The sequence below is a fragment of the Phytophthora sojae genome, assembly GCF_000149755.1.
Source record: "Phytophthora sojae unplaced genomic scaffold PHYSOscaffold_8, whole genome shotgun sequence".
In the NCBI taxonomy this organism is placed as follows: Eukaryota; Oomycota; class Peronosporomycetes; order Peronosporales; family Peronosporaceae; genus Phytophthora; species Phytophthora sojae.
Window position 1 is genome coordinate 1,103,271 of NW_009258122.1, and position 23,380 is coordinate 1,126,650.

Genomic DNA, 23,380 nt, shown 5'->3' on the forward strand with positions numbered 1-23,380 from the left:
TAGCATCGACGAAGAAGGCACAGCACAGCAGTACTCATCAGCAAGGGGGCGATTCTCGAGCAGCATGTCCAGTAGCGTGATGTCCGATCGACTTGCCTCTCCTCGCGATTCGTCCGTGTCGGACCTCGACGAAGACCTGATGAATCGTCCGACAAATGAGCTGTTCGAGATGGTCCGCGCGAACCGGGCCCTGCACTCGGCTGGCTCGTCGAACGTGATGGAGGCGAGCCACGTGCGTCGTATGGAAGCGAGCCATATGCGACGCATGGACGAGTTGAACCGGATTGCGCAGGATCACCTTGGCGACCGCATTTCCAACTTCGATGAAGAGATGCTTGGCAGCTCGCAGCAGTCCGTGAAGACTGCTCCTAAGCTCCAAGCCGAGGGAGATGCAGGCAATGATGAGTTTCAAGCCTCGAGAAAACTCTCTGAGGTGGAGGAGCAGCATTCTGACGAGGACAGCGACAGTTCTATTGGTTCACCTCGCAGCTCAGCCGAGTTTACCCAGCAGGACATGAAGGACGCGGTACCGGAGTACCATTCACCGAAGGCGGAGTTCTCGAACACGATGTCTATCGACGACCTCACCTCTGCTCGCAGGTCTTCCGCATCGGACCTTGACGAAGACCTGATGAACCGTCCGACGAATGAGCTGTTCGAGATGGTCCGCGCGAACCGAGCCCTGCACTCGGCTGACTCCACGAACGTGATGGAGGCGAGCCACGTGCGTCGTATGGAAGCAAGCCACGTACGGCGTATGGATGAGTTGAACCGGATTGCGCAGGATCACCTTGGCGACCGCATTTCCAACTTCGATGAAGAGATACTTGGCAGCTCGCAGCAGTCCGTGAAGACTGCTCCTAAGCTCCAAGCCGAGGGAGATGCAGGCAATGATGAGTTTCAAGCCTCGAGAAAACTCTCTGAGGTGGAGGAGCAGCATTCTGACGAGGACAGCGACAGTTCTATTGGTTCACCTCGCAGCTCAGCCGAGTTTACCCAGCAGGACATGAAGGACGCGGTACCGGAGTACCATTCACCGAAGGCGGAGTTCTCGAACACGATGTCTATCGACGACCTCACCTCTGCTCGCAGGTCTTCCGCATCGGACCTTGACGAAGACCTGATGAACCGTCCGACGAATGAGCTGTTCGAGATGGTCCGCGCGAACCGAGCCCTGCAAACGGCTGACTCCACGAACGTGATGGAGGCGAGCCACGTGCGTCGTATGGAAGCAAGCCACGTACGGCGTATGGATGAGTTGAACCGGATTGCGCAGGATCACCTTGGCGACCGCATTTCCAACTTCGATGAAGAGATGCTTGGCAGCTCGCAGCAGTCCGTGAAGACTGCTCCTAAGCTCCAAGCCGAGGGAGATGCAGGCAATGATGAGTTTCAAGCCTCGAGAAAACTCTCTGAGGTGGAGGAGCAGCATTCTGACGAGGACAGCGACAGTTCTATTGGTTCACCTCGCGGCTCAGCCGAGTTTACCCAGCAGGACATGAAGGACGCGGTACCGGAGTACCATTCACCGAAGGCGGAGTTCTCGAACACGATGTCTATCGACGACCTCACCTCTGCTCGCAGGTCTTCCGCATCGGACCTTGACGAAGACCTGATGAACCGTCCGACGAATGAGCTGTTCGAGATGGTCCGCGCGAACCGGGCCCTGCACTCGGCTGACTCCACGAACGTGATGGAGGCGAGCCACGTGCGTCGTATGGAAGCAAGCCACGTACGGCGTATGGATGAGTTGAACCGGATTGCGCAGGATCACCTTGGCGACCGCATTTCCAACTTCGATGAAGAGGCGTTTGGCAGCTCGTACCAGCCTGCGAAGAAGGCCCCCAAGTTCCAGCCGCAGAGTTCCCAACTTGTTCTAGGTGAAGGAGGCCAGGCTGTGGACGAATTCTTTGCGTCCATGGTGGCTCCCAGTAGCAAGCTTCCCCAAGTGGACGAGCAGTACGCTGATGACGACGACGATACGCGCTCACCCCGCGACAGCGCAGATGTTCGCCAGGGAGATCTAAAGAGCATTCCTAGCATCGACGAAGAAGGCACAGCACAGCAGTACTCATCAGCAAGGGGGCGATTCTCGAGCAGCATGTCCAGTAGCGTGATGTCCGATCGACTTGCCTCTCCTCGCGATTCGTCCGTGTCGGACCTCGACGAAGACCTGATGAATCGTCCGACAAATGAGCTGTTCGAGATGGTCCGCGCGAACCGGGCCCTGCACTCGGCTGGCTCGTCGAACGTGATGGAGGCGAGCCACGTGCGTCGTATGGAAGCGAGCCATATGCGACGCATGGACGAGTTGAACCGGATTGCGCAGGATCACCTTGGCGACCGCATTTCCAACTTCGATGAAGAGATGCTTGGCAGCGCGTACCAGCCTGGCCGTTCACTGCATCCCAACTTCCGAGATGAGGAGGAAGAGATGCGATGGCGTTCATCAAACGTCATGGAGGAGGCTGAGACTAAGCACGCGGCTGACATGGAGAGACTTCGCCGCAGGATCCGCCAACTCGAAGAGGAGTGCCGTGAATCGATTGCGTCGGTGCTGACGCCAGATGAAATGGACCTGTCGGAGCTAGATCACGAGGAGCCCGCCGTGGGGTTCAACGGACACCAGAGTTACCACGGTGGGAGGAACTTCAACCCGGAGTCCTCCTTTGTGTCCACGAGCGATCTGAGCTCGTCGGTCATTTCGGAGCAAGCCGAGGAAGAAGAGCCCATGCCCGCCCGTGCCCTTCTCGAGCAGATCGCCAAGTTGACGCAGCTGCAGCACGAGATGGCAGAGGTCGACGACGAAGACGACGAGGAAGAATACCGCGAGCGCATCAAGGATCAATACCGAGCATTGCGCTCGATCCAGGCGGAAACCCAACGAGAGCGGCGCTCGTCTTCGCTGAGTCAGCGGTCATCGCTGAGTGAAGAGAACTGGATCTAAGCGTGCTGATCATTAGTTAGTGATGCCGAGTAGAATGGCATATCAAAATGCATAGATGTCTATCTGTTTCTGTGTATGTGCATGCTCCATAGTGCCCTGCAACCTCGCCAAAGGTGTTGAGCTTTGACGGGAGTGATGTGATGGTTTGTTGTACCTGTAGGTAACTTCTTTCAGGCCAGGCGGTGACGGACACTTTGCTGATACGGGGTCAGTCGCCGTCATGCTGCCATTACCAACTGCGTCGCCATTGCGCAGCTGTGAAGGCCGTTGAACTCTACTCAAGAAGATGCCCGTGTGCATGCAGGCTCTTGGCGGTGTCTAGCACCTTCACGTCACCAAGGACTCGGACTCGGAACGGAAGCAGCACAACCTGGCGGCGGCGAAAAGATCTCTGCGTCGACGAGCGAAGCGATCGGTGATTCCATCTGGCCAACGTAGCACACGCAGTTCTCCAAAGGCGGCCCTCGCCGTTCGCCAGCCTGGTTAACGGAAGCTTTACAGTACAGTGTAGTTCCGCTCTCCGGTCTCTGCTCGGCCACAGCTCCGACGGCAGTCGCCTCGAGGCGTCGAAGGCGCCGTCATTTGCGCTTTCGAAGCCACCCCCGCCCATTCACGAAGCCTCGACCTGCATTTTTCGAGCCTGGGGAAGGAACGGCCACGTGCCTGTGTGTATCGCGTGTGCGCACCGCCTGTGCGATTGGGGGCTCTGAGTGTGTGTGTGACAACTTCAGGCTTGGTCGCGCCCGGTTCCTCGTCATTTCCGCAGTTCGTGTCCGCTCGTGCCAGCCCGAGATATCGTTCATCGGTCCAGCTCAAGCTTTCGGCGCTTCCGGACGCAACCCCGCTGCACTATCGTGTTTCCCCTCCTTCTACCACTACCTGAGATTTGCCAGTCCTCCGAGGCCTCTTCGCGACACAGCGTCACTACCGGAGTGCCATTAGCAGCGACCATGGTGGGCATCGTCGTCTCGGAGCGGGAGCGGATGGACCTCGTCCGCCAGGCCGACAACGTCTTCCTGGAGGTGCAGGAGCGGCTGTACAACGCCAAGGCCCAAGGCAACGTCGTGGACCCCAAGGACAAGTACGTGACGACACTGGACACCTTCACCGTCTACGGATCGCTGGACGACGTCACGGAGCTGTACCTGAACGACGGCAAGAAGATGGTGCTCGACTTCTCCGAGTCGCGGGAGCTCGTGCTGCTCAAGCCCTCGACGAAGAAGCGGCCGCTCGACCGCACGAGCCTGCGGTGGTCGCTGTTCCATTCGCCCAGCCGCATCTTGGCCAAGGATCAGGACTTCTGCTACCTGGAGGTCATGAAGCCGTACGGCACAGCGGACGGACGACGCGGCTGGGCCAGGTGCTCGCACTCGATCAAGCACGACGCGTGCCCGGCGTTCTCGCCCTCGCAAGGCATCGACTTCAACCGGGCCGAGCTCTTCTACTGCGGACTGTTCTTTGAAGAGACCGACGCGCGCGGAGTGCTGAATGCCACCGTGTACTACAACATCAAGGGCGACAGCATCCCGCCGGTGCTCATGCCGATGATATTCAAGGCTCGCGGCAAGAGGACAATCGAGCTCATCAACCACTACATCAACATGTCGAGCACAATTCTGAAGTCACGGAAGGTGTCCCTCACGACTGCCCTGCGGCTGCAAGGCGAGAAGCGCTGCGGTGCCTGTGCCACGCAGCTCTCGTTGTGGAAGCCCAAGGAGAAGTGCGTTATGTGCGGATCGGTAAGCTGCAGACTGCACCAAGAGGCTGATTGGCTTTGGGGTTGAGGTCTCATGCGTGTTTCCTGTTCTTTTGTGTTGCTGCAGTTCATGTGCGATAAGTGCGATGACATCGTCGCGAAGAATTACCGAGTGGACAGCGTGAGTAGAGGACAGGTTGTGTGCTTCTCGTGCGCGCACCGGCGTGGCACGAAGCTTTCCGGGGAGTCAGAGACTGATGACTTGGCGTCCAGCGGCAGCAGCGGGTCTGCCGTCAAGACGCACAATATTCTGGACGAGGAGCATGGCGGCGGCATTTCGTCGCTGAAGGATGTGGATGAGGATCACGTGAAATGGTCTGACGGCGAAGGCAAACCGTCCCACCGGCATGAACAACAGAAACACAAACCTTCCCGACCTCGACCGCAGAGGGTGGTGGCTCCGGGTCGCAGCTCAGAGTGTACGTATCTTGTGGACTGGTCCAGCCATGATCTTCTACGGGTTTCTCACATGCACCACTGTTATTCTATCGTATTGCAGTTCTCCCAAGCGAGACGGTCTTCCTTCCAGGTGATCATACGGCCCAGCAACGACGACGCTGTCAATCACGTGCATCAGCTCGTCAGCCAGCGAATGTACCACTGGATAACTTCTTGGAGCGTCGGCAGAGTCGCACGACAGGAAACTCGAGGCTGTCAAGTCGAGCGAAACCAACGGGCTGTGCGCCTACAAGACGGAGGAAGTCTCCAGGCGACAACGCCAACGCACCCACAAGCAATTCGACGGACTTCGCGCCGGTGGGTAACCAAGTCGGCCTCAATCTCGAGGAATTAAACTGGCGGATGCGGCGCTATACGACTAACTCTGTTCCGGTTGAACCGATAGAGTGGACTGATCAAGGACGTCGAGCTTCCGCGCGCTATCACACCATAGATGGAACCCGCCCACACGAACGGTACCAGAAAGCAAGCAGATCATCCGCGCGACCGGCCTCGGAGACGTTCACCCCGTCGATGACGGCCATGCCCAAGCCATCTTCAATCCGATACTCCAAGGCGAATCCGTGTGACTTGTCGTACTTGGCCAGCTTCAAGTAGCCGACGATGCCGATGGATTCTTGCAAAGGAGCGGTGGGAGGAAGGATACGAGAGAAATGAAGGATATGCACGTGCATTACATTACGCCACCAAGGATAGTCAGCGAATGCAGCTGAAAACCAAATGAGTACATACATGTAAACGTGATGCGTTGAATAAAGTGCCGTACATGCAGCCATGAACTTGAATGTATCCAGCGACCAGAACGCAGGCTGCGGCGAAGCTAAGGAGGAAGCTTTGATCGCGGCATCTATCTGATCATTGGTATTCTCAACGTACAGTACTGCAGATTGCGGCTTGGGGCGTGGCGAGAGCACTTCGATGAACTTCTACCCTGGTGAGACACCGGTGGAGAGGAGCTGCGGTAGATCGGGCAGGAATATATCTGTTCTTCTGGAGCCGGTTAGAGCAACACTAACTTGAGCTCATAGGGCAACACGCGCAACGCTAACACACGGCAACATTAGCACAGGCTAACACAAGGCAACAGCAACACTAATACAGGCAACACTAACACAATCAGCGACAAGGAAAGCGTAATTTACGCATCGTTATTTTGTGTGTCGACACTTTCAGAAGCACGTGTTTTTGGCAAAAACCCGTAGCGAAAACACGTAGCGATCCGATCTATTTTTGGCACGGGCGACGCTACGTGTTTTTCGATCCCGTAAACCCGTGAGAGGGGGTCCGCTACGGGGTAATCAAACCGAAATATACGTAAGGGAGCAGCATGCCTAAGCTTCTTCGTAAGGGTGGGGGGGGGGTCTGGATGACAAATTGTTGGTCGTGGGCGCATGTGCCGTAGGTTAGAGGCCGAGTGCTCCTCGTTGGCGACCTTAGCTTGTGTGTGTACTCCGTTATCTGCTGCTATCGGCCTATCAAGACCCCATCTGCCCACTTGTCATCCAAGGACCAGCGTGGGCGGCCGGTAGGCTCCTCCGCCGCCCTAAATCAAGGCAAGGGGCGAGTAGCGCCTTCCAAACCTACCTGGAGTTCGAAGAGACCACGGCCGACGCGCCGTATTGAGACCACGAACAACTGCCAGGAAACCATCGTGCAACCCCCAAGAAAGCATGCATCCATTTCTGGAACTTGGTGAGGCGTCGATTTCGTTGGTACCTATTCCGGTGCCAGCTATGGGCATGCTGGAAGTATCGAGCATCACGCCAGAAAGCGAGTAGACCGAACTATCATGGACCCACAAAAAAACTTTACAAATTGAAACTTACAACACCCAACGCAGGTAAATTAGATGAAAACGCTGCAGACAACCGAGACACGTGTTCGTGGTGGATGCAATACCAACAGATTCATCCAAGGCACGGAATTAACATGGCTAACAGTAAGAAGACATTAATTTAAAAAACTGAACAATTTTTACTTTACTTCACTATACTGTACATCTACGTTGGCCCAGCGATGGCGCGTGTGTGTAGGCGCTGCCGACGTGTTCGCCGAAAGTTGGCGCTCACAGCTAAAGTTTGTTGAGCCGAGGTTCCCGCTTAAAACGCCGCGTGCACTCGGAAGATTCCGCGCTACGTAGTTTTGCCACGGGTTTTTGATTTTCCGTATCGCTGAACAGCCGACCACTACGGAAACCCGTAGTCAAAAACACGTATCAGCGCTACGTGTTTTTCACTACAGAAATACCGTGCTTCTGAAATCCTTTACTACATGTGTAATACGGTAGCTCGAGTCTCGGCTGGAGCGAACTACCGAGCGCTACGTGCCGGTGTGTTCTGGGAGCAACCCCACACCACCGCTGTAGAAGAACTAACCCCGATGTGCTGCATGAGGAGTGTGCTGGCCCCGCCTCCGCGAATACCGCGCGGTTCTACTTCGCGGGCACCCCGCTGCGGCAACGCGATTTAGAAACTGCTCACTCCCGCTCACAGACGCAATAATACAAAATAACAAGCTTACTAGCCTCAAACGTGTATATTCGCTTGAACATTATCATACAGTTCTGCATCCAATCTATCCCTATCGGCGCAAGACACGCAACCTTTGTCAGTGGGCGGCAGCGACGAGCACTGCGTCCGAGGGGGCAAATTTGCGAATGAGCAGCAACCACACACATGAATCAAACCAACGTTTAGCTTGAAGTAAACATTATTACGGGGTGCGTACAATACACCCCATCCCATATTTATCCTGTGTTGCCCAAATTGAGGCAACACTATGATGGGCAGATTTAGCGTTGCTCCAACGACTTCGTGTTCTTCTGCTGATTCACAAGAGGAACAGTTCTTACCTGCAGTATCGACTCGTACGCAGCTTGAAACTTACCTGTACATGTACTATCGAACTGGTTGACTCAGCACACTGGGGATCTAAAAGATCCGCAACGCTCAACGCATGGCGCATTACTTGCATGAGGAGAAATTTTTGAGGCCATGGCCCATGCGTATCGAGTGGCCTAGCGCCAAATGATGGCGAGTCCGTCGTGTGTTGTTGCTCGGAATGGGGCGGAAGTCATCATCCCCCATCGACTTGCAGCGCCACCTCGCACCGTCAACAGCGCCTTCGTCCTGTCGGAGAGACTCTTGCAAGCAAGCGCCGACGCCAACAGTCCACCGTCCGCCGCAGTGTAGGGGCACAACTGCGTGCAGCAAGCCGGAGATCGAGGTCTGCAACGATTTGCACTCTTTCGTGCACATCTGAGGTACAATCCCGCAACCACACCGAAGCGACTTGATGAGCCGCTCCCCGACACCACCTTTCGCTGATTACAGGGCCATTGTGGCCGTACGTTCCACGCTCTGCGCTCCATGCTCGAGCATTGCTCACACTCGAGCTCGCAGCTTTGCGCGCATTGCGAGCCGGACGGAGGCGGCAGTTGCGAAATCTCCTCCTGCCTTTGAATTCCGAGGCTGATCCGTGGCCACGGAGTCGTTCAGTCTCGAATTCAGACGCGACCACCGCAACTTCGACTTCGTCTCCATTGATTGCGACCGAAGACAGCACAATGTCCGACAGCTGTAGCTCCAAGTCCGGGAGGTGCGCGTTCTGCGGAGAGGTATGTCCACCAAGCACCCATGTGTGCCCCCGTGACATCCGTTGGTATCGCTGTGTACTAACTTTCTGGGTGACCCGATTGAGCAGCAACTCAGTAACTCGTCTGCACCGATCCCCGTTGCGTATGGCGCACCCTCCGACGAAGGTCGAGGGACGTTCTCCAAGCTCAAGCCCTTGCGCTGGCGGTTCCTCTCCAACAAGGCGCCTCGCACCAAGTTCATGTGCGGGAAATGCGCGGAGAAGCGTCAGAAGCCTCAAGTGATCGAGCAGCCACCGTTCAGTCTCGACTCGTCGTGGTCTAGCGGAACCCAGAGCTCTACATGTACCAGCGTGGAGACTCTGCAACAGAAGGAGGAGAGGAACTACAAACATCGGACAGTATCCGACCAGGCGTTGAGGCTCGATCATCTGCGTGAGCCACGTGACAATAAGGCGCAGCACCAGAAGCGAGAGAAGCTTCAAGAGGAGCAACGCAGACGTCACGAAAGTCAGAGGAGAACACATGAGCCGTCAATACCCGAAGGCAGAAGACGAGGCTCGTCACAGGGCGTGCTCCAGCCCATTGGGAACCACCGCAATTCCAGGGAATCGATGTCAAGACAGCGTCAGGCTAGTGCAGCCGATATCAAGCCCCGGACTTCCGTACCAAAGCAGCATCAGCGCGCCTCGGTTGAGAGCGCCACCCGCCCGAGGAGGTCGAGCAGCGGCCGGTCCGAGCCTCGCGGATCCGAAAAGAAGGGTCAGCGGTTGAGCTCGACGGCCGACATCCTGGGCATGTCCCGGTCTTTGGAAATGCCACCCAATTACTTCGAGATGAGCTCAAAGTCGCCAAAGTTTTGTGCTGCGAGCGCGCCGGAGGGTGACAGCCCGATGGACTGGAAGCAGCTGGAGATCCAACTGCCCCAAGTGCAGCCCCGCAAGCAGAACGAGACCGAAGAAGAGCGGCAGCGACGCAGGGGCGCTTCATACGCCCACATGCTGCTGCAGATGCGGCGTCACTACGACGCCGTCCAGGTGAACGGGGCTAATGGATATCACCCCGCTACAGCGCCGCCACGCCGGATTCGGGCGGAGCGACGAGCCCAGTCGGTTGCAGTGCGAAACGTCAAGGACGGCCTGGTCATGGCCGACTTGACCAAGGAGGAGGAGGACCCGGTGGACAGCACCCAAAGAGCCATCGACCTGGACTACCTGCGCGCGTTCAAGGACGCTCGGTGAGCCCAGCAAGAAAGATACTCTGGTAAATATTCGCAGGAAGACGACGGTCTCTCCTACAGTATCAGCTCGACAAGGCTGACTGATCACGAAGCGTGACTGACTCAACGCCATTCAATACAACCTCGTTCGTTGTATGTAGACAAAGTGAAGTTGCTGCGTTGCATTGCACTCGCAGTCGTCGATCCGTCGCAAGGACAAGCAAGCGGCGATTGCGGATTGCAGTGCATGTCAACTTGGGCATTCCGTTGAAGCAGGTGGCGCAAGGTTGACTGATTCTGAAGTTCTAATATACTTAATTTATGTCTGCATACAATCTGTGAGGAAGTCACCTCTTTAACCTGATACAAAAAGATACTTTCCATCGGCGACACCATGGCTGGTCAGCACAGAACCCACCTGATCTGCCGGACTGCGTTGAATCTCGCTGAACGGTTATTCACGGGCGACAACCATGACAAGTGCTCGCACTAGTGTACAAACAGCATATTTGTAGTACAAAACCTATCGTATATACCCATGTAATAGTCAGCGCCTTCTTCTTTCGGGTGCGATTTCATCCTGGTCAGTCAGTCATCGCAAGGCCGACATCTTGGTGCTCGCGTTGCAATGCGCCGCCGTTGGACTCGTCGTTGATGTTGACCACCCGCACGCAGAGCTTTGGGGCGATCCCAGGAGGATCTTGAGCGGCCATTTCCATTTGCAGCGGCTTCACCTGGTCGAGTGTCGCGAGCCATCTGCTTTGGCGGCGGGCGGCCGTTTTCCGCTGCAGCACGCCAGCATTACGGGGGCTGCGCTCAAGCTCATGGCGGCCGGGCCGGCTGTCAACGGGCCTGGTCCTGGTATGCGCAGAGCCCCGACGCTCCCTCTCCTCTGCATCTCAGTGGCAGAGCGACGCGGCCGTCCCTCCATCGCTCACTCGCTCACTTCGACATTAGCCGAGCAGCAGATACTGAATACAGTCATGGTCAACTGCAATGGTGTCGTGGTGAGCTCGCCCCGCAGCTCCGTGACGCAGGAGATCTGTCGCTACTGCAGAACGGTGCGTACTGTAGGCCCTCACTGAATTCCATCCACACATCTTCGGCATTATCTAATGAATGGATCCAATGTCTGTTTACAGCAAGTCTGCGAGGACTGCTACGTGGCCGCTACGAGCAACAAGTCCGTGACAGTGCTCCACGAGCAGCACGCGTGTCTGTCGTGCAGTCGGTTGCACCCGGAGGCCAAGAAGGCCCGCTCGCCCCGCCGTCAGTCTCATCTCAGTCGAAAGAACTCCGCCCCAGCAGCGGCTCTCATCGATTCCCTGTCTAAAGCCGCGAGGGAGCACAACCACAGCCGCGGACGCAGCTCGAACTCTAGCTCAAGAGCGGGATTCCTGTCGGCGGAGGACCAACGAGTGTCGAGTCGCGGGTCTAGACAGAAATCCGTCGACTTGGAGCTGCCGCCCGTTGATCTGCGTCGCCGGCGCCACACTTCGGCCATTGCCCCCACTGCGCGTACGTGCGATGTCACGCGTCCCGGGAGGGGCTTGAGCGCCCGGCAGCTTCAGAGAGCGCACTCCACGGACGAGTACATGATCGCCAGGCGTCAGGCCAACGCGACGGAACTGCACGCCTCCAACCGGCCCTTGTACATGTGCGATTTCACCCGAACGACCCCGCGGTTGGCCATCCATGACGCCACAGCCACCGATCGGAAGTCGCGGTCGTACGCTCTACCCGGTGCGAAGCCTAGCCTGGACTTGTCGGAGGAGCCCAATGAGCTGGAACTGTCGACTGTGGACCTGCGGAAGGCCAAGTACAAGGCGAGTTTACCCGCGCCACGGAAGCACGGACGACGCGTCTCAGCGGCTGACCCGGTTAACAGTGCGCTGACTCCGGTCTCCGTTGAGCACCTCGCTGAGATCGACAGGACCGGGAAACTGGAGCTGGAACACCTTGATTCCCCTGCTAAGGAGACCAGGAAGCGGCCGGAGCAGCCGCGCAGCAGTCGCCGCGCTGAGCCCATCGACTTCCACCTCTCGACGGTGGACCTTCGACCGCGCCCGAGACGACACACCACACCCGATGCACCACAGAAACTAGGAGGCTCGAACCAAGAGCCCATTCAAGAGCGACGCGGGGAGTGTCCACCCTTCCAACGGCAGAAGAGTGAGCCCATCGACTTTCACTTATCCAGGTTCGGACTGATGCCTCGCAGACACACGACGGATGCCAGGCCCGAGACTAACCGGCCTGAAGTTGGCCACCGCCAGTCTCGTAGCAAGAAGATGGAGACGGTTCCCGCCACTCGGGAACCGACGACTCCGACCAACTCCAAGAACAAACTGTGCGATCTGGCCTACTTGGAGAACTTCCGGTCGTACACGGTGTAGATCCGTGCAGGCGTCGTGCATGTTTGTAGAGGTGTACCGGCATCCCTTTGTCATCACATACAACCCACCTACACCTATTTACCCTAACCTCACAAACAAGCTGAAACTCGATCTACACTTGGAGCAATGCAAGGCAAGCCTGTGCATCTATTTATCTAGCAGTAAAACTCTTCGTCGAAGTCGTCAGCTTGGCCTACTGCCTTAATAACGGCAAGTAGACAATAAGCTCAGTCGCTGTTTGACTGGCGTTGTATCCGAGCTCTATTGCCCTTAGCCACACTTCTTCCTCAAACTCCGCAGCAATTTTAGCGAGGATCTGTCCTTACCGAGCGGTGGCAATACAATCGTCTGGGCTTTTCGCTTGTCTGCTCCGCTTGGCACTGCGTACAGCAGCTCGGTGCTAGCGCGTCCGCGCTTCCAGCTCTGGGTGAACGTTCGGTTGGGTACTGTAGAGTGATGGTGGTCCACGGATGTTGCCGTGCTTACGAGGTGGTCAAAAACTTCAACCTTCTCTGCAGCCGGTGACGATGTCACCGAGTACCTTAATGCTTCCTCCTCTTTCCGCCTGGCAGGCGAGGCCGCCCGAGTCAGTCCGCAACTGAGCGTAATTGGTAGTAGGCGAGGAGCGCCTGTATGCCATAACAAGTGCTCAGGTGAAAATGCCATTGATTGGCTAATATTAGCCTGTATGCCATAACAAGCAGTATGTGATGACAAAGGGATGCCGGTAATTTTACGTGAGAGCGTCTTGCGTTAACGAGTATAGAGTTGTATAGTACGACATGAACAAATGTTGCAGCCAACTGAGCCTTTTCAAGTTCCATTTTGCATTTTGGATCAAGCACCGATAACCACGTGCAATACTATAGTTTTTTCACATGCTGATGTCACAGGCCATTTAAGGGAAAAGCGTAAGCAGCACCCCCAAACAGGTAGCAAGCATCACGCGAGCTATTTGGGCATCGTGCGGTCTCTTCTTTACTGGCCCATCGCGTGCTGTATCCTCAAGATCGTCGCAACCCGGAACCTTCAGAAATAAGGTTGAGGTGTATTGTGTTACTTTCAAGTTTTGCAACCTGAGGAACTTCTAATACCCGTCCCACCCGGGCGATCGCCAGGTAGCCTGCAGCATTATCCGCACTATTCAACCCCCAAGGGGGACTGCTAAGAAAAGTACGCTGCTGCGTACACATAGAACTTGACAATATGCATCGTGGACCTCGATAGCTTTCATCACCCTTCGTCCACCAAACAGGCTGCGCATGCGCACCTTGTCTTCACAATCGGGCACCAGTTGGCACCCGCCGTCCTCGCAGCCGTCCCACCGCGTCTTCAGTCTTCAGGGAGGTCACACCGACCTTGTAGCGGCTGGACGAGGCCAGATCGTCGGAGCCGATGCTCCACTTCTTCATCATCTTCTTCTACTACTTGCTCTTCTTCTCGGGCGGATACCAGTTGGCACCCGCCCTTTGTCGCCGTCTCCATCCAGGGCCCCTTGGGGGGATTCCCTCCCTGGAAGGCCAAGACCTTAGAGATCTTGGAGCCTTGCCAAGGTCCACTGGCCGACATGAATACAATCCGCGCGACGGATGGATCCCCCACCTTCAGATTGCGCTGAAGTCGAGGCGAGCTGGATTGCCGGCAAAACGCAGTCAAAGTAAACTTTTGCAGCCCGAAAGCGCACATAATCGCCTCTCCGCCAATCAGCGCGCTGAATTCGTCGATTGTGCCAAGACCCAAGTGCCGCTTCCAGGGTAATCATGCCGTACCACCCAACGATGGAACAACAGCATGAACCAAACAAACCTTCACGCGTGCCTGAGCTCTATTGTACCATTCCTCAATTTGCCTCGCACTGCGCACTACGCAGCTTTCAATGGGAGTCTCAACGCCAGTGGGTCGCGATGCAGCCATCACCTTCGACTCGGGCAAGGGTCTGATGGCCAAGGGCCCCGAGGCGCTGCACGACCTCATGCTGAGCAACCTGGAGGCCACCACGGGACGCTCACTGCCCCGCATGGACGTGCGCTTCAACAACCTCTCGGTGACTGCAGACGTCGTGGTGGTGGAGGACGACGGCTCCAAGCACGAGCTGCCGACGCTGCCCAACACCGTCGCCGGCCCCAAGAAGCGCTCGGTGCGCAAGGAGATCCTCAAGAACGTCAGCGGCGTCTTCAAGCCCGGCACCATCACGCTGCTGCTCGGCCAGCCGGGATCTGGCAAGTCGGCGCTCATGAAGATGCTCAGCGCGCGCTTCCCCGAGGCCAAGAACATCACGGTGGAGGGCGACATCTCGTTCAACAACGTGCCTCGGAAGCAGATCCTCGACCGCCTACCGCAGTTCGTGTCGTACGTGGACCAGCGGGACAAGCACTTTGCGCCGCTCACGGTGAAGGAGACGCTCGAGTTCGCGTACCAGGTGTGCGGGGGTGACATCACCAAGCGCAAGGAGTTTAACTCAGCGTTGCCCTCGGAGAAGGAGAACGTCGAGGCGCTGCAGGCCACCAAGACCATCTTCCAGCACTACCCGGACGTGGTCATCCAGCAGCTCGGACTGCAGAACTGCCAGGACACGATCGTCGGTGACGCCATGATCCGCGGAGTCTCCGGCGGCGAACGCAAGCGCGTGACGACTGGCGAGATGGAGTTCGGCATGAAGTTCGTGTCGCTCATGGACGAGATCAGCACGGGCCTCGACAGCGCGGCCACGTTCGACATCATCAAGACGCAGCGTAGCATCGCCCACAAGCTGCACAAGACGGTGGTCATCGCTCTTCTGCAGCCGTCGCCGGAGATCTTCGCTCTGTTCGACAACGTCATGATCCTGAACGAGGGCGAGCTCATGTACCATGGCCCGTGCACCAAGGTGGAGGGCTACTTCGAGTCGCTGGGCTTCAAGTGCCCCCCGGAGCGCGACATCGCCGACTACTTGCTTGATCTCGGTACCAAGCAGCAGTACCGCTACGAAGTGGAGCAGGGGTCCAAGGCACCGCGGTTGCCTCAAGAATTCGGCGACAGCTTCCGCCAGTCTGAGCTGTATCGGGACACCCTGACTGCACTGGAGGCGCCTTACGACCCGGATCTGTTCAAGACGGTGAAGGAGAACATGGACCCGATGCCCAAGTTCCAGCTTTCGTTCCTCGACAGCACAGCGACGCTTTTCAGACGTGAGATCATGATTACGTTCCGCAGCAAGGCCTTCATCTTCGGCCGGCTGCTGATGATCATGGTCATGGGGTTGCTCTTCAGCACAGTTTACTACGACTTTGACCCCACGCAAGTGTCGGTGGTCACGGGCGTGCTCTTCTCCGCCGTCATGTTCCTGTCCATGGGGCAGTCGTCCCAGCTGCCGGTCTTCATGGCGAACCGCGACATCTTCTACAAGCAGCGCGGCGCCAACTTCTACCGGACGTCGCCTTACGTCCTGGCCAACTCGATCAGCGGGATCCCGCTGTCGCTGGCGGAGACGGTCATCTTCGGCTCGCTCGTGTACTGGCTGTGTGGCTTCGCGGCTAATGCAGGGCTGTTCATCATCTTCGAGCTCATCCTGCTGCTGTCGAACCTGGCCATGGGCATGTGGTTCTTTTTCCTGTCGTCGGTCTGCTCTCATGAGAACATCGCGACTCCGCTGTGCATGATGTCCATCCTGATCTTCATTATCTTTGCTGGCTTCATAGTGACCACGGACGAGATTTGTGTTTTTGCACGGAACTCCGTGTGTTTTTGCAGTGGGCATACCGAGCGCGGCGAGGGGGCGCATGGGGTCCTGTGCACGGCGGATGCTTGGGCAAAACGGTGACCACTTCGTTGCGTTGGATACTGCAACCAAGTCGGAACGGCAACTTGTGTTTTTCGAAAGAACTCCGAGTGCTTTCGAAGAGCACTCGGAGACGCGCAAAACGCTACAATGCCTAGAAATGCACTCCGTCCTTCTCCTCGTACTCGCCCGCGCTCTCCTCCTTCTCCTCCTCGTCCTTCTCCTCGTCCTCGCGCTGTGCCGCCGCCTTCTTCTCCCAATACCTCGCTTTCCCCCTCTGGCAGGTTTTTTCGAGGCACTCCTCACAGCAGCTGAAGAACCCACCCCCGTCCCTGGCCTTCGCGGAGTTCCCGCATTGGCACAGGCCGGGTCGGCGTGGACGTTGCTTTTGTCGGATCCCGTCCGTGGTGTTGAAGTCCAGCTTGGCCCGGACTCGGATGCGGCACCAGTCACACTCTGAGTAGAGACCGCCGCCCTTCTTCGGTGGTTTAGTCGCGCACGGCCTGTGGCAGTGGCAACACTGTCCGGGCATCTTCTGTCTCTTGATGCCGAGTGCGGCGCGCTTGGCATCGCACCTCTTGTTGCTTTCTTGTGCGCGGTTGCGGCATAGGTTGTACTTACTGTAGAGCCCACCGCCAAGCTCTACAGGCTTTTCAGCGCAATTTCGCTTGAGGCACGTCCCGCACTTCCAGACTCTCTCGACTGGATAGCCTCGCTTCGTTTAGCCGCGCATTTTTCCCTGCATGCAGCACACGCGGAGTGCTTGTCGCTTGCAGGTTTCTTCTTGTTGCAGTAGCCGCACCTGCCTTCCTCCAGTCTCTGATAATACTTGAACTGTTTCTTGTGCCGGCACGCGATGCACAGGTTTTCACCGTCGGCGAGAGCTCCAGCCCTGCACTCCACACAGATGCCGGCCAGCTTCAGCCTGTTGTAATCGGCCGCGTTGGCCTTGTGGGCCCTCTCCTTCTTCTCTTCCTCGATGATGGCGCCCCCTTCCTCGTCCACGAACTCCCCGAGAACCAGCTCTTTGGGCGCGAGCTCCTCGCTAACCAGCTCTTCCGGGGCGAATCCCTCGCTGGCCTGGGCGGCCGCCAGCTGCTTAGCGGCCGTGGTGAGGGCCTCCTGCTCACTGACCCACTCGTCGTCGATCTCCATGAACAGGGCCTCCTTGACCGGTGACTTCGAGATCCTTCCGGACTACATAGCAAGCGAGCAAACAGGTTAACAACAGTGCACAAACAAAGAGTTAACATCACAAGTTACCTGCATCAAACATGAAGTGGTAGGTGATGCTCTCATAGGACAGGTTTAATCCTTGGAAGGAAGGGTTGACGGATCCACTCGACGACATGACATCGTCCACAATAATCAACTGCAATAACAGAGTTAACACAAGACAACCAAGGCAACTTTAAGAGAGAGCATTACTTGCCTTGATGTGTTGAACCTTGCTCCGCTTCTTCGGCACGAGGATCCTGATCTGGGCCCCTTTCTTCTGCTCGGCCAGCAGCTTCTTCACGAGCGGCAGCTCGAACGTTGCCATCGTCTGCCTCCAGTCGAGCATGAGCGTGATGCAAACCTTCAACTTCAGCAGAACCAAGAGGCGCCCCAGCACCCCCGAGGTCTGTCAACGAGAACGCCTCGATGCGCAGCGTGTGTCGCGGTAGCTGAAACTGGAACATATAGTCCGGGCAGAACTTGGGGTTGTCGCGCGAGTAGTCCGTCCGTTCAGGCGGCAGCGCCTCAACCTTCTTGTAAATGGAGTAGAATGTAGACGGTTTGATGTCGAACCGGAAGGCGCACTGCGCCAGGGTCAGATCCGACTCCTTGGCGAGCAGCTTCTGGAGCTCCATGTTGACCCGGATGGGCTCGTGCTTGGGCTCCGGGGCGGGCCCGCTCTTGCTCCATGGCTCGCCCTTCACGTACTTCTCGTAGATTTTCCGCACTGTGCGGTAGTCGCGAGTCGGCTGCAGATGAGCGGCCACTTCCTTGAAGTCGGTCGACGTGGGGGCCCGCTCGGCGCGGATGAGGGGCATGAGCTTCCGGGTGATTTTGAGGTGCTCCGCCGGAAGGACGGGGGGGCGCGAACTGCACGCGCTTCTTGCTGGGCCGCTTGCCCGACCCAGCGGTCACCTTGCGCTTGCCTGCCATCTTTGCGCTCCGAGGGAAATTCGATTGTGAGGCACAATGGGTGGCGCCAAAGGCAAATGGGCGCCGTCGAACGCACTTCAAGGTGATGGTCGGGTTCGTCACCGTTCTCCCGACTACCTTATCTGGGCCCATTGGATCAGCCCGATGTCGTGGAGTCTCAAGGCTCTGTCGATCAACCAGTACCGCTCGAGCGCCTTCGACGTCTGCGTGTATGGAGTCATCGACTACTGCGCGGACTATGGTGTCACCATGGGCGAGTACTACCTCAAGCTGTTCGGCATGGACACGGGCAAGGAGTGGGTGGCGTACGGCACCATTGTTTTGGCGGTCATCTACGTGGTCTTCATGTTCTTGTCGTACCTGGCGCTCGAGCACCTTCGGTACGAGGCTCCAGTGAATGTGGACGTGTCGGAGAAGACTGCCGAGGACGGATCGTACGCCCTCCTTGAGACGCCCAAGAGCGTTGCCAAGACGAGCGACGTGGTCGAGGTGCAGGTGAACACGCACGAGAAGAACTTCGTGCCCGTGACGGTGGCCTTCCAGGACCTGCACTACTGGGTGCCGGACCCACACAACCCGAAGGAAGAACTCGAACTGCTCAAGGGCATCAACGGCTTCGCTGTCCCTGGATCGATCACGGCTTTGATCGGCTCGACTGGTGCTGGTAAGACGACGCTAATGGACGTCATCGCTGGCCGCAAGACTGGAGGCAAGATCGCGGGTAAAATCTTGCTGAATGGCTACGAAGCCAGCGACTTGGCCATCCGCCGCTGCACGGGCTACTGCGAGCAGATGGACGTGCACTCGGAGGGTGCCACCATTCGTGAAGCGCTGACCTTCAGCTCCTTCTTGCGCCAGGACGCGTCGATCGCGGACTCGAAGAAGTACGACTCGGTCAACGAGTGCATTGAAATGCTCGGACTCGAGGACATCGCCGACCAAATTATTCGTGGCAGCTCCGTCGAGCAGATGAAGCGCTTGACCATCGGCGTGGAGCTCGCAGCTCAGCCGAGTGTCATCTTCTTGGACGAGCCTACTAGTGGGTTGGACGCGCGGTCGGCCAAGCTCATCATGGACGGCGTTCGCAAGGTGGCCGACTCTGGTCGTACCATCATCTGCACGATCCACCAGCCGTCGGCTGAAGTGTTCTACCTGTTCGACAGCCTGCTAATGCTGAAGCGTGGCGGCCAGACCGTGTTCTACGGCGACTTGGGCAAGAACTGCCGCAACTTGATCGACTACTTTGAGGGAATCCCCGGCGTGGCCCCGCTACCGAAGGACTACAATCCGGCCACTTGGATGCTCGAGTGCATTGGCGCCGGCGTCAACAACTCGGCCGCGGACGACTTGGATTTCGCCGAGCACTTCAACAAGAGCTCGTACAACCAGCAGCTCGAGGCCAACATGGCCAAGGAAGGGATCACCGTCCCGTCGCCCGACCTGCCCGAGATCGTGTTCGATAACAAGCGCGCTGCCGGATCCATGACGCAGATGAACCCGCTTCTTCCAGATGTACTGGCGCACGCCGAGCTACACGCTGACCCGTTTGGTCATGTCCGTGTTCCTCGCGCTCATCTTTGGCATCGTCTTCATCAACCCGGAGTACGCGTCGTACTCTGGTCTGAGCTCGGGCGTGGGCATGGTCTTCATGGCCGCGCTCTTCCTGTCCATGATGGCGTTCAACAGCGTCGTCCCGCTCACGAGTTCCGAGCGCCCGTCGTTCTATCGCGAGCGCGCAAGCCAGACCTATAATGCGTTCTGGTACTGGCTGGGCGCGACGCTGGTGGAGATCCCGTGGTGCTTCCTGAGCGGCTTCCTCTTCACGATCGTGCTGTACCCGCTGGCGGGCTTCACGGACTTCGTGACGGGCGTGCCCTTCTGGATTGTCATCTCGCTCACGGTCTTCATGCAGGTGTCTCTGGGCCAGTTCTTCATGTACGCCATGCCGACGGAGGAGGTGGCGGCCATCATCGGCATGCTCTTCAACTCGGTGCTCATGATGTTCATGGGCTACAACCCCCCGGCGTCCTCCATCCCGCAGGGCTACCAGTGGCTCTACACGATCTCGCCCCAGAAGTTCCCCATGTGCATCCTCGTGGCGCTGTGCTTCACCAAGTGCGAGACGCTGCCGACCTGGGACGAGGCCTCGCAGTCCTACACCAACATTGGCTCGGACCTCGGCTGCCAGCCCATGGCGAACGCGCCGGCGACCATCGGCCACACGACGCTCAAGGAGTACACCGAGTCGTACTTTGGCTTCAAGTACGACGAGATCGGCCAGAACTTCGCCATCGTCATCGGCTGCATCACGCTGTTCCGCATCTGGGGGCTCTTGGCGCTGCGCTTCGTGAACCACCAGAAGAGGTAGATTTGGCGCAACAACGTGCTCTTCTGAGTCTATTCATTCATAAAAAATACACACGTACCTACATCTAATTTAGCAAACCTTTGCCAAATTTACCAAAACTGTGAAAACAAAACTTCGTTAACTAAGTACATGATAACGTGTGTTTGCATGATTTTTAAGCAGCGTGTTGTTTTGAGGCTATCTGTACACAGCTCGATTCTTCCACTACGTCTTGGCATCGAGAAGAAGGCGTTAAGAGAAAGCTAAGAAAGTTAAAGGCACTCGTTGAGGTTAATAGGCCATCTCTGCGTGGCTTGTGTATTTCGGTTCATGTATTTACTACGCTCTTGGGCGTTTGGGTTGGAGGGAGGGAGGTCACTTCACTGCTGTAGCCCCTTCTTTCGGAGTCTGCGTGTGTCCGTGCGTGGATTCGACTTTCCATTCCCCTTCGTGCTCGATACTTGGTGTTGACTCGTTTGGGTTGATAGGTACGGTTGGTTGTTGGTACTTGGGTTGGTGCTTGGCTTAAATATCGACGCGGCGGGTGTTCGCTGCTCCAGCGCGGGGCGTCACCAGCTCGGACAGATACGACAGGTCGATGGGCTCGGCTCGGCGCGGCTCCAAGTCCAAGTCCAGCGTGAGCGCGCGTGCAACCCGCGCAGGGCGTGGCCGTTGCGGCGGCTGCTGAATCTGTTGCTGCACCCCGTTCGACTGCGTGCTGCCGTCCGAGCTGCTGTTGGCGCTGCTGGCTGTGGGGCTGTACAGGTGCAGGTTCTCAAAGCGCTCGCGGACTGTTGCCGGGTCGTCGCGGGAGCCGCTGCCGACAGAGTCCGTGAGCGAGATCGACGGTCGCTCCTCCTCCGAGCACACGCTCGAGTGCAGCGCGTAGGCCGGCAGGCTGTTCTGCTTGGTGAAGGCTGAATGCACAGAGATAGAGATTAATACAGGGATGAACGACACGTCAGCATTTCGACATGACGCGTACGTACCGCCGAGCTTCGTGTCGGACGTGGGCCGCGTGCGCTCTCCAGAGACGGTTGCATTGCGGCCGCGCGTTCGCGAGCGGCCGTAGTCGAGGCCGCTCAGGCTGCGGCTCGTGGGGTTCACCGAGCCCGTGTAGATGGCGCAGGACAGACACATGCGGTGGTTCTTGCCGCTGACGTCAGCGCGGTGGTAGCAGATCTCGACGCAGCGCTTGCACAGGATGGCGTCGCAGAAGCGGCAGCGCTTGGCGATCGTCCACTTGGAGACGCGGTCGCCGCACGCCTTGCAGTCGCGCTCTCCGTCGCCGTCGATTGAGGAACAGGAGCTGGAGGACCCGGGCGCCTGCTGCGGCTTGAGTTGGCGCATGATCTTGAGCACCTGGTTGAGGTTGTCGGACGCCTTCTTGTTGGCCGCGATGGCCTGCTGCACGACCCAGTTGGGCAGCCCCCGGCCGTCGATGTGCACGAACGTCACGTGCTCCAGCACGTTCGGACGGTCGGTCTCCCTGAAGATCATGCCGGACACGCGCATGTACGTCCGCACGGGGCCGTCCGGGTGCTGCGAGGCCGGGCAGCACAGGTGGTTGATGGACCGCATGCCGCGCGCCCACACGCGGCGGCCCGTGTCGACGTCCATGAACGAGTCCATGTACTCGAGGAAGCACACGTCGCGGCCGTCCGAGAGCTTGGTCGGGGGCTTCCAGAGCGACCAGCGCATTGACGCGCCGTACAGCGGCCTCTCAGCCGTTGGGGCCACCAATTGGTACAGTCGTCGAGAGCGCGCGGAGTCCAGCACCATGGGCACGCGTCCGTCCTGGTCCAGATACAGCGCGGCCACTTCCTCCACCGTCCCCAAGAGCACGGACGTCGTCCACATGGCCATGGACTTGCAGTCGGCGGTGCGGTGCGCCACGTTGAACACTTCGCCGTCGCTGCCGAAGCGCACGGCGGTCTGCACGGCGGAGAAGAGCTGGTCGAACGCCGCCTTGGCGTCCATGAGCAGCCCGTCCAGCTCCTCCTGGGGCAGCGGCAGCATCTCCATCGCGTACGGGTGGTCGGGTGACCGCGAGTACGTGTACTCGTGCGTCGTCATTCTTGCTGTCAATTCAATTGCTTGAGGCCACGCGCGACTACTGTATCAGCGGACGCCAACTCAAGTCAAGTCGATCGATCTCCCTGCAGTCGCCGAAGCGAGAATGGCAGCTTCGAGGAGAGGAGAAGCGGCCAGATGGGAGCCAACACTGCCGGCCTAGACGGGCCGATCGATCGAAAGCGCGTCAACTTGACGGTGATGCGCCATGTGCTCGCGTCGAGTTGTTCGCAACAGTTGGTCCGCCGGCACTGACAGAAGCGAGACAGGAGTCGCTCGAGGACTGCGAGCCAAGAGCATGCAGCTTCGTCCGTCGTGGTGATCCCTTTGTGACCCTGCGACCATCGCTGGCTGCGTTTCTCGACAGGATTCAGGCTTACAGTCGGGCGTTGGCGGCAAAGCGTGCTCGATGGAGGGGCCACGTCGTGTAGATGCATGTAGGTAGAGTAGATGATCAAGGGCTCCGTTATTGTGCGGGAGGGCTTTCGGTGGCATCGCTCGCGCCACCGACCGACCGGCAGATGGGTCGAACAGTGACGTTGCGTACTCGCCGGGAGGGAACGAGAAATCGTAGGCGAGCGCGCCACGAGTTCTATGTTGAACGCGACGCGATTTGCATCGCCGATTGTTGCAACGAGCGCTGGAGAAGACGCTCGCGTCGGTGAAGTCGACGGCGCAAAGGC

The 23,380-nt window shown here is 57.8% G+C and overlaps 7 protein-coding genes across 7 annotated transcripts in view; 5 read left to right on the forward strand and 2 right to left on the reverse strand.

Moving 5' to 3' along the window:
* PHYSODRAFT_519429 (hypothetical protein) overlaps positions 1-5,759 on the forward strand; it is a gene marked incomplete at both ends in the record, with an annotated part of 12,277 nt that extends 6,518 nt beyond the window's left edge. Inside the window, 6 exons of the mRNA XM_009535914.1 lie at positions 64-570; positions 913-1,198; positions 1,541-2,797; positions 3,850-4,686; positions 4,771-5,107; positions 5,203-5,759. Coding sequence (XP_009534209.1) covers positions 64-570; positions 913-1,198; positions 1,541-2,797; positions 3,850-4,686; positions 4,771-5,107; positions 5,203-5,759 — 3,781 coding nt within the window. The remainder of the gene's footprint in view (positions 1-63; positions 571-912; positions 1,199-1,540; positions 2,798-3,849; positions 4,687-4,770; positions 5,108-5,202) is intronic.
* Positions 5,760-8,727: 2,968 nt separating this feature from the next.
* On the forward strand, positions 8,728-9,995 carry PHYSODRAFT_317810 (hypothetical protein; the record flags this gene model as incomplete). The annotated part of the gene is made up of 3 exons (XM_009535149.1): positions 8,728-8,778; positions 8,865-9,090; positions 9,157-9,995. 3 exons carry the CDS (start codon positions 8,728-8,730, stop codon positions 9,993-9,995), a joined length of 1,116 nt encoding a protein of 371 aa, XP_009533444.1.
* Positions 9,996-10,956: 961 nt separating this feature from the next.
* On the forward strand, positions 10,957-12,369 carry PHYSODRAFT_519969 (hypothetical protein; the record flags this gene model as incomplete). The annotated part of the gene is made up of 2 exons (XM_009535150.1): positions 10,957-11,043; positions 11,434-12,369. The coding sequence occupies 2 exons, from the start codon at positions 10,957-10,959 to the stop codon at positions 12,367-12,369; spliced, it is 1,023 nt and encodes a 340-aa protein (XP_009533445.1).
* Positions 12,370-14,245: 1,876 nt separating this feature from the next.
* Positions 14,246-16,168, forward strand: PHYSODRAFT_337475 (abc transporter; the record flags this gene model as incomplete). Its single annotated transcript, XM_009535913.1, has 1 exon — positions 14,246-16,168. One exon carries the CDS (start codon positions 14,246-14,248, stop codon positions 16,166-16,168), a length of 1,923 nt encoding a protein of 640 aa, XP_009534208.1.
* Positions 16,169-16,280: 112 nt separating this feature from the next.
* On the reverse strand, positions 16,281-18,277 carry PHYSODRAFT_337476 (hypothetical protein; the record flags this gene model as incomplete). Its single annotated transcript, XM_009535151.1, has 6 exons — positions 16,281-16,746; positions 16,821-17,315; positions 17,401-17,498; positions 17,574-17,672; positions 17,713-18,186; positions 18,221-18,277. 6 exons carry the CDS (start codon positions 18,275-18,277, stop codon positions 16,281-16,283), a joined length of 1,689 nt encoding a protein of 562 aa, XP_009533446.1.
* Positions 18,278-18,313: 36 nt separating this feature from the next.
* Positions 18,314-20,645, forward strand: PHYSODRAFT_337477 (hypothetical protein; the record flags this gene model as incomplete). The annotated part of the gene is made up of 2 exons (XM_009535152.1): positions 18,314-19,729; positions 19,788-20,645. 2 exons carry the CDS (start codon positions 18,314-18,316, stop codon positions 20,643-20,645), a joined length of 2,274 nt encoding a protein of 757 aa, XP_009533447.1.
* Positions 20,646-21,149: 504 nt separating this feature from the next.
* On the reverse strand, positions 21,150-22,700 carry PHYSODRAFT_337478 (hypothetical protein; the record flags this gene model as incomplete). The annotated part of the gene is made up of 1 exon (XM_009535153.1): positions 21,150-22,700. One exon carries the CDS (start codon positions 22,698-22,700, stop codon positions 21,150-21,152), a length of 1,551 nt encoding a protein of 516 aa, XP_009533448.1.
* Positions 22,701-23,380: the final 680 nt, after the last annotated feature.